Genomic DNA, 10,201 nt, shown 5'->3' on the forward strand with positions numbered 1-10,201 from the left:
AAAAAAAATGATTTTGATTTGCAAGTAAATAGTCTCAGATTTAAATCCACATGGCACTTTGGTGGTGTTCGAGAAATTATTTCTCGCTCCCATTGTAGTTTAAAGTATCACTTCTATTCATTAATTCTCTGGCATCTTCTTATTTATAAGCAACAGCTCACAACAAATGGAGATGTTAATGAGAATCTTATTGGATTAATGAAACCACAGCCCCTACATGTCATTGCCACGTATGGAAGGATAATTTTTAATCACAAGACTACCCCTCACCCAGTTTGACTTTCCCATTTCTGACCATTTATACACAATTTTGCACACATCAAAAAACCAGAAAAACAAACGCAGTGCAAACAACTCTCTCCATTTCTCTCTCACTCAAAGCCACCACTCTGTTGTTCTACCACCAACCCAAAACTAGCACAAAACCCACATCCAAATCTGGCTCAGACATGGAGGAGTCCGTACCAATCAGTATCTGGGACAGTGTTGTGGAGCTAACCAAAGTGGCACAGCAAAAGGGTAGTGATCCTCTGCTATGGGTTATACAGTTGTCCTCAAACTTGAAATCCAGGGGAGTATCAATGCCCTCAGTCGAGCTTGCCAATGTGTTGGTCTCTTACATTTTCTGGGACAATAACGTGCCCATTACTTGGAAGTTTCTAGAGAAGGCTTTGATGTTGAAAATTGTGCCCCCTATGCTTGTTTTTGCTCTGCTTTCAACAAGGTTGTTCTTTTGTTTTCTGTTTTGGTGTTTGAAGATTTTGATTTCTGGGTTGTTTTTTTGGTGTTTCGGTTATAGTCAGGTTCTTTTGATATATTTTCAGTTGGGATCATATAAAGGGTCTCAATTTGTTCAAAGCTTTCATCTTTTATTTTTCCTTGGACTGTTTCGGAAAGGAAAGTAATAACGGAATCTTAATCATGTTGTGTCCTTGTTTTCGACATGAAAGATATCTTGGCCAAACTGGACCGTATTGTTGTGTTTCAGAATTTCAGTTTACTAGTGGAGTAAATCCTTGTGATTACACTTTTTATTTTCTTTGAACCTTAAATTTCAGACTTTTTTTACCTTTTCCCCACATGTTAAAAAATGGTGTGTTGGGCTCACATGTTTCTCGTTGTACTTTGTTCTTTTTTTCTTAAAAAAGCAAATTTTCCTCTCGAATTTCCATGTCCATTTTCTCTGTCCTGGCCAATTCTGTATGGTTGATATTTCTCTGCATTCTTTTTAGAAAGAACAGAAACCACAACATTTGGCTGATCAGAAAACGGAAGAAGAAGGTTATTGTGGGTCTTCTTCTCAATATCATGTTTTCTTTTATGTCTCCCAGAAGCTAATAAATTATAAAAGACCGAGCCAAGTTATTGTATTGAGCTTAGTGGAGTAGAGTTGCTTGAACATGTGACACGTCCTAATGCAGTCTTGATGTCCTTGTGAAATCAGTTAAATTCATGCATTACAATGTGCTATGTTGATGAATGAGTATGGCCTTGATTATAATGTATTTACACAAAATTATCTGAAGAATCACGTGGCATGCAGATGCAGATTAGATTACTGATATAGGCTGCATTTTGCTTGCCACTAATGTTCTGTTTGTTTCTCCAGATCAAGTTATGTTTACTTTATTCTTAACGGTTCTTTTGTGTGTGTGTGTGTGTGTGTGGTGGGGGGGTTGAAGGTCAGTGTTCATAATGCATTATAATAGCCTGTTATGTTCTCACTTGTGAGACACTGCTTGTTTAGGGAAATTCTCATGCCCTAGTAATTAATGGTCTTATTGTTGTCTACCACTTTTTCTACAGGGTCGTTCCATGTCGGCATTCCCAGCCGGTGGCATATAGGCTTTACATAGAACTCCTTAAGAGACACATTTTTACCCTGAAGTCTCAGATAAAAGAACCAAATTATCAATTGTAAGTTCTGATATCTAGTACAGATGCGATTATGTGCTTACACTGTACTGAAGATGATGCTAATAAGGGTTGATTCTTGTATCTCGAATTTCTAACCTATATAATTCTTACAGAACCATGAAATCGATAGATTCTATTCTTCATCTTTCCTGGATATTTGGTCTGCCAGCAAGTGACCCTGGGATTCTTGTGGTTGAGTTTTTATTTTCAATTGTTTGGCAATTGCTTGATGCATCATTAGATGATGAAGGATTGCTAAACTGTACCCCAGAAAAGAAGTCTAAATGGGCAATTGAACCGCAGAAAATGGAGATAGATTGCCGCGGTAGTTATTATGAGAAGAGGAATGAACATAATGAGATATTGCAGGAATCAAATACTGTCGTGGCCATTGAGATAATTGGGCAATTTCTTCAAAACAAAGTAACTTCAAGAATTCTTTACTTGGCTCGCCAAAACTTGTAAGTCCTTGCCCCCTTTAACGATTACTTCTATTCTTTCTCCGTTCTCCTATGAAGTTTTGAAGTAAAATTATTTTGTACGACTTTTGGTTTTCTCAAGCATCAGATGGCCTGTCTTAGTATTCAAGATTAGCAAATCCTCTAAAACATCCTGTATATGTGCATGACATTTTTTGAATGTTCTCTCAACAGATTTCCTTCTATATAATTTCAGATTCAGTTGTATGGTCTTGTTTTTTCATTTCATTTGCCAGAAAGTCCTAAAATCAATGACCAAGTTTCCTTTCACCAGTACTTTGATCAGTTTCCTTCTTGATCTTTGCCTTCAGTGCAAGCCATTGTTTAACATTTGGTCTCACTTTTTCAGGGCTGCACATTGGACAAGTTTTATTCAGCGATTACAGTTGCTTGGATCGAACTCATTAGCATTAAGAAATTCAAAAACTCTTACCCCAGAGGCTCTTATACAGTTGACTTCAGATAGTCACATCGTCTTGCATCAAGAATGCAAAACGGCTTCTTCGCAAAAGTATCATGCAGTTATGGCTTCTGGATCTCTGGCTTCTTCTGCTGGTCTGTGCCATGGGAATAGTCGTTCTGCTTTGTGGCTTCCTCTTGATCTCGTATTAGAAGATGCCATGGATGGATATCAAGTTGACGCAACAAGTTCTGTTGAAACAATTACTGGTAAGCACAAAATTTATTATCCCTTTTGCTTGAAATTAAATGGTATTTTAAATAACTTTTGGTTCTTATGAAACCAGTTTCTGTTAGGATGAAAAATCAAGGTTTCATTTTGTAGGTTTGGTCAAAACCTTTCAAGCAATAAATGGCACAAGCTGGCATGATACTTTTTTGGGCCTTTGGATAGCAGCTCTTCGTCTTGTACAAAGGGTTCGTATCTGTTTTGAATAAATTTAAAATTTTCCTTCTGAATGGTTGGTATTGGTCCGGAACATGAACGTCAATGGTTCCTTAAAACATTCTACTAGCTCTCTTCAAGACCAGACCCATATATGTCATAGAAGTTTGAGCAACTTACTTGATTTTGGGTACTTCCGTCAACTTTGATCAGTAACTGGCAGGATTTGTTAGAAAGTTCTACAACTTTATAAGTTACACATAAATGCTTTTAATGGCTGATTGTCTTATTGGTAACCCTAACACATCAAAGTTGCTCCATGATAAATTTGTTGATTTACCGTTAGTCCCAAAAGCTCAAGTTATTTAAACTCTTGAGATGTGGATCAATAACTGTGTATATATATATATATGTATGTATATGTATGTATATACAGAGAGCTTCCATGGAGGGATCCCTGTTTGAGGGACACCCTTGTAGGGCCCACTCCGCATTGTATTCCACTAATCCAAACCATCTATTTTTTAGATAATCATTCAAAGATCATCTCTACAAAAAATCACTTGAATCCGATATCATTTGACCACTCAATTGAGTTATTGAAATTTTAGTACTTTCTTGAAGCACCGTGTTTATTGATTTTGTAGGACACAATTGGATGTCGAAACGGTTTCCGATTTGTCTAATTTTTTTGCAAGGATGATCTATGAATGTAGACTTAAAAAATAGATGGTTTGGATCGTTGAAAAAAAATGTTGTAGGGTACCCTAAAGGTTGTCCCTGAAATAAAATTATTTAAGGGATCCCCCAATAGAAGGGGACTATATATATATTCTAATCTTCTGTTCTGATACCATTGATAAATTTATTGGTTCACTGTTGCTCTAAAAAACTTAAGCTGTTAGGACCAGACTTAATCTATTCAGTATTGAATGAAGCAAGTGTTATTTTATAGGTTTAAGTGGGAACCGTTATTTCAAAAATTTATATTAGTTATGGCTTCTTGTTTATAGGATTTTTTATGTATTGCAGGAAAGGGACCCCATAGAGGGCCCGGTGCCTCGCCTTGACACTCGCTTATGCATGCTATTGTGCATCACAACACTGGTGGTTTCTGATCTGATTGAGGAAGAGGAAATTGCACCAACCAATGAAACAGAATATGGTTCCGTCAATTGCTGGAAAGAAAAAGAGGTTCCGGGAAAGCGCCGCTATGATTTAGTCTCCAGCCTACAGATGCTGGGTGATTATCAGGGTTTGCTGACTCCACCTCAGTCTGTTGTTTCTGCTGCCAATCAGGCTGCTGCAAAAGCAATGCTGATTCTTTCAGGTGTCAGTATTGGGAGTGCATACTTTGAGTGCATCAGTATGAAAGACATGCCTATCAACTTCTGTGAGTAATATCTTGCTCTCATTCATTGTCAATGAGTCTCTCTTCAATATAAAGAAAATTCTATGAGTGTGTCTTGTTATAAAAAGGGAACCAGCACACCAATGAAATAAATGGCCAAATGGCCATTCGGGGGCATGGCAGTGCTGTTCACTTAATGCATTCCAAAAAATATCTTCTTATTTTCTTTTTCAAATATCTATGGTTCTTTAAAGAAAAGCTACTCTGCAGAATGTTTCTCAGTTATGTTTTTTTATTTTTTTTATTTTATTTATTTATAGATAAAACCGTTGGAACTGTATAGCGCACTGTTGTCCATGGTTGTTCCATTCTTGTATTCTTGTCTTCTTTTTTCTTTTAGTCTTATTTTATTCCCATATTGGTCCTATTTCTAGTTTTTAATATTTTTCTTTTTGGTTTAGCTGTAATGGTCTGTCACATAAGCAACTTCTGTATACTGTTTTGTGGAGTCAGTGTATATCTGTTAGGTATTCTAATCTTAAGTTTATGTGTTTGTTTACAGCTGGAAACTTGCGTCATTTGATAGTTGAGGCCTGTATTGCTAGAAATCTGCTGGAAACATCTGCATATTCCTGGCCAGGTTATGTTAATGGACGTATCAACCAGTTACCTCATGGTGTGCCAACTCAAGTGCCTGGTTGGTCATCATTTATGTTGGGGGCTACGCTTACTCCAGTAATGGTTAATGCTTTGGTTTCAAGTCCTGCTTCAAGGTATACTAGCTTTTAACTTTCTAAATCTGTTACATTTAGTAAATCATGTTATAATTAAGATGTTGGGACTTCATTTCCACAAGTTTTTGGAGTTTTACCCCTGTGAATCATTTCTGACAAGGATTTGGTCCCTGCCTCTCTGGCTTGTAGCAATGGTTTATATGGTACATGTATGAAGTTCTTGAATTTATCTGGTATATGTATTCATTCCTTAAATCAGAGATTACCACTTCTCAGAAGGGCCCATCAATAGCCGATTTCTAAATTCTCGTTTTTGAGTTCATGCTTAATGCACTAATTAGGATGGAAGTTTACATTTGGTTCACAAGAATTGTGAGAATCTAACCAATTTTGTATATGGATGGTTATACCTTTGGCCATTAGCATTATGATTCCTATATCTATGGGAGTCATTGTGTGCAAAAATATTAAAGGGGAACTCTTTGTAGATAGATGACTTTTAGATTACCATTTTCATAACTTCTTTGACTATGGCCTGGTCTTCAGTTACTCCTTTTTCTTTCCTGAAGCCAGGTATATCAGATGCTCTTTTTTGTAAATTTACCCAAAGGTAAAGCTACTGAATTAAGCTCATGGATTTGATGGAAGCTTAGCAGAACTCGAGAAAGTATTCAAGATTGCGGTCAATGGATCAGATGATGAGAAGATATCTGCTGCAACCATATTCTGCGGGGCCTCACTCATTAGGGGATGGAATATACAGGTGAAGAAACAATATTATTATATTTAAACTTATTTTGAATTCTTTGACCCCACTTGCATATTTGAATCCTAAGAGCTCTTTCCATTTTTTCTGAATCACTAAACTTTCTTTTTTAATTTATGGTTCGCATTTTATGCAGGAACATACTGCTCATTTTATCATTAGATTATTGTCTCCTCCAGTTCCTGCCGATTATTCTGGGGGTGACAGCCATTTAATAGGTTATGCACCAATGCTGAATGTCCTCATTGTTGGAATAGCATCTGTTGACTGCGTTCAGATTTTCTCTTTACATGGCTTGGTATGTATGTTTAACTTTTACTTAACCAAACGCGAAGATTCACAATAATGCTGTCAGGGTTTGTCACATCTTAGGACGGTGATCAAGCACCCTTCCCCTTATAGCTAATTCTGTTTCAAGTTAACATTGAGCTTTATTAAGTTATCTACCTCAATATTCAGTTTGGCTTTTGAGGTGGATTTTCCATGTAAATTTGAAACCAGTAATTGCATCAAGGACAAGGAGAAGACTGTATAAATTGACATTGTAGTATAAGACATGATGCTTGTGTTAAGGCTCTGAAAGGAGCACTGTGGCAGCTTTTCTGTTTTAAAATTCCTTGATGCAGACCCAAAAAGTTGTGCAAAGACTTTATTTTGTTCATTTCAGCTGTACATCTTAGTTTCCAAATCAGGAAAATAGAAAGAGGGTGGTTGGTGGTAGATTCTTAGATAGGGAAAAAGATCACTATGTTTTGTGATCTCATGTTATTTGAGTTTTAATCTCAATTGGATTGAATTGGTGTTATACTGTAATAAACTTCAATAAGTACTTCTAGAACAATAAAGTGGCAAAATATCCTCTTTGTAAAAAAGATCAGAAGCCTTTGGGTGTTATTGATAATATATCTGTTTTGTGGTTTGGGGGTGGGGAGATGTGTGTGCTAGTGACAGGAACTTCGTATCAGCTTTAAACTAATGTTATCTAGTTTTCTTTCCAGGTCCCACAACTTGCATGTTCATTGATGCCGATTTGTGAGGTGTTCGGCTCATGTGTTCCCAATGCCCCCTGGACTCTAACAACGGGAGAAGAAATCTCTGCCCATGCTGTGTTTTCAAATGCATTTACTCTCCTTTTGAAGTTGTGGAGGTTTAATCATCCTCCTCTTGAGCATGGGGTGGGAGATGTACCCACAGTTGCATCCCGACTTACACCTGAGTATCTCCTATCAGTAAGAAACTCTTACCTAGTATCTTCTGGAAGTGCTCATCAAGATCGAAATAAGAGGAGACTCTCCACTGTTGCAAGTTCATCATCTCCAGAACCTGTATTTGTGGACTCCTTTCCAAAATTAAAAGTTTGGTATCGGCAACATCAAGCATGTATAGCCTCAACACTCTCTGGTCTTGTTCATGGAACCCCTGTCCACCAGATTGTTGATGGGCTTCTTAACATGATGTTCACAAAGATTAGTAGAGGAAGCCAGTCTTTCTCTTCTGTTAATTCTCCAAGTAGTAGTTCTTCTGGACCTGGAAATGAAGACAACTCTCTAAGACCTAAATTACCGGCCTGGGATATCTTGGAAGCTGTTCCCTTTGTGGTTGATGCTGCTCTAACAGCCTGTGCTCATGGGAAACTTTCTCCTCGCGAGCTGGCTACAGGTTAGCTTTGTTTTCTCTTCTCATTTGCTGTTGATGTTTTGTTATTTACATACAGCGATACCCAGGAAATTGAATTTTTTTTTTTAAACTAATCCTGAAAGTGTGATTGAGTTAATACTGGCAACCATATCACTGAGTTTGATACAACTGGGTATTTTTAATATTACCTTAAGTCATTTTCATTTTACCTGTAAATATAAAAGAACTAAAGTTATATTTTTTAAATTACTAGATGTGGCGCTCAAATTTAAGAGAAAGAAAGAAGTCATTATTATACCTTGGTCTAATATATGAAATAACTGAAGTGTTTTCACTATTTCAGGGCTTAAAGATTTAGCAGATTTTCTTCCTGCATCTTTGGCAACCATTGTCAGCTACTTTTCTGCTGAAGTAACTCGGGGTATTTGGAAACCAGTTTTTATGAATGGAACAGATTGGCCCAGTCCTGCTGTGAATCTATCCCATGTGGAGGAACAGATCAAGAAAATCCTAGCTGCTACTGGTGTTCATGTCCCTAGCCTTGCTCCAGGTTTTCTCTTGTTACCAACTTATAACTAGAATGAAAAGCTATCTTCCTGACTTTTGTAGGCATGGTTGGCTTGTGCATATCGACATATAGTACTTGCCACTGTTCAGTGGTCACCATAGACAGAAGCTTCATGACACATTCAGACAAACCTGGTCTATATTATTTAATACTTTATATGGTGTTGAGAATCTATGATCAACATTCATCCTGTACATGCTTGCAGTTGATAATTAAATGAATATAAGCTATTACATTGTTTTGGGAAAGATTTTGTCTTCCATTCTCCCCATATTGCAGAGCTAGTTTATTTATTCCTCCCCTCTCGTATTTTGATTGAGACTTAACTATTGCAGGTGGAAGCTCTCCAGCTACACTTCCATTGCCCCTAGCTGCCTTTGTAAGTCTTACTATTACTTACAAGATTGACAGAGCATCAGAGCGTTTCCTCAGTTTGGCAGGCCCCACCTTGGAGTGCCTTGCAGCTGGTTGCCCATGGCCTTGTATGGCAATTGTGGCATCCCTTTGGACTCAAAAGGCCAAGCGATGGAGTGACTTCCTTGTCTTTTCTGCATCTCGGACTGTTTTCCTACAGAATGGTGATTCAATGGTTCAGCTTCTTAAGAGCTGCTTTACTGCCACACTAGGCCTGAATGCCACTCCAATCTCGAGCAATGGTGGTGTTGGAGCACTTCTTGGCCATGGATTTGGATCCCATTTCTGTGGTGGGATTTCCCCTGTCGCACCGGGTATTCTTTATCTACGTGTGTACCGGTCAATTACAGATATTGTCTTCATGACGGAAGAGATTCTTACTATCTTGATGCATTCTGTAAGAGAGATAGCATGTACTGCTCTTTCTAAAGAGAGACTGCAGAAGTTAAAGACAACAAAAAACAAGATGAGATATGAACAGGTTTCACTTGCTGCTGCAATGTCTCGGGTGAAACTAGCAGCTTCCCTTGGGGCGTCTTTAGTATGGTTAACAGGGGGCTTGTGTCTGGTTCAGTCATTGATCAAAGAAACCCTGCCTTCTTGGTTTATATCTATGCATTGGTCTGAGCAGGGAGAAGGGTCAGAAGGAATGGTTGCCATGCTTGGGGGTTATGCACTTGCATACTTTGCAGTGCTCTGTGGAGCCTTTGCTTGGGGTGTTGACTCATCATCATCGGCATCAAAACGGCGTCCTAAAATCCTAGGTACCCACATGGAATTTCTTGCAAGTGCACTTGATGGGAAGATATCACTTGGTTGTGATTCGGCAACATGGCGTGCCTACGTGTCGGGGTTTGTAACTCTAATGGTGGGTTGCACACCAAAATGGGTGCTTGAAGTGGATGTACATGTGTTGAAGAGACTAAGCAATGGTCTAAGGCAGTGGAATGAGGAGGAGCTTGCTCTGGCTTTGCTAGGAATTGGTGGGGTTGGTACAATGGGCGCGGCTGCTGAACTCATAGTTGAAAATGAGATGTAAATTCCATTCCCCCTCAATCCCAATGGGCCAATTTTTTAAGGTTTAGAAGGCAAATATACATGTTAAAATGGTTGTAGATTAGTTTCATTGCCAGAAACTTGTGCAGCAAACTTATTTTTGTAGTGAAAGGTTTAGAGTTTTGTTCCCTAAAAAGAATTTAGAGAGCAAACACTTTTTAAAAACATTTTGACTCAAGTCTCCCTCCCCTCCTAACTTTCATCACATTGCAGACGCATATGCACTCCCTCTGCCTAAATTTTTTTGGTTGGATGAATATGAAATGTTAATGAGAAACCGAGGATGATATGAAAATCTTTCGTTCAAATTAGAATTAATTCGTCTCTCATTCAACTTGCTTCCCTCTCTTAGGCTGTTATTTATCCCCCAACCCTTCTTAAAGAATGACGCATTAAAAAAAAACATGAGGAAGATCCAAGATCCTACCACCTAG

The 10,201-nt window shown here is 38.1% G+C and overlaps 1 protein-coding gene across 1 annotated transcript; it reads left to right on the top strand.

The window, feature by feature from the left end:
• Nucleotides 1-225: 225 nt before the first annotated feature.
• RFR1 (REF4-related 1) lies at nt 226-9,945 on the top strand. Its single transcript, XM_021950801.2, has 12 exons — nt 226-724; nt 1,807-1,917; nt 2,031-2,378; nt 2,746-3,065; nt 3,181-3,272; nt 4,273-4,633; nt 5,154-5,364; nt 5,974-6,088; nt 6,228-6,389; nt 7,090-7,750; nt 8,073-8,279; nt 8,633-9,945. Exons 1-12 carry the CDS (start codon nt 450-452, stop codon nt 9,748-9,750), a joined length of 3,981 nt encoding a protein of 1,326 aa, XP_021806493.1. The 5' UTR covers nt 226-449; the 3' UTR covers nt 9,751-9,945.
• The last annotated feature ends 256 nt before the right edge of the window (nt 9,946-10,201 follow it).

The sequence above is a fragment of the Prunus avium genome, chromosome 1 (assembly GCF_965620075.1).
Source record: "Prunus avium chromosome 1, drPruAviu1.hap1.1, whole genome shotgun sequence".
NCBI lineage: Eukaryota > Viridiplantae > Streptophyta > Magnoliopsida > Rosales > Rosaceae > Prunus > Prunus avium.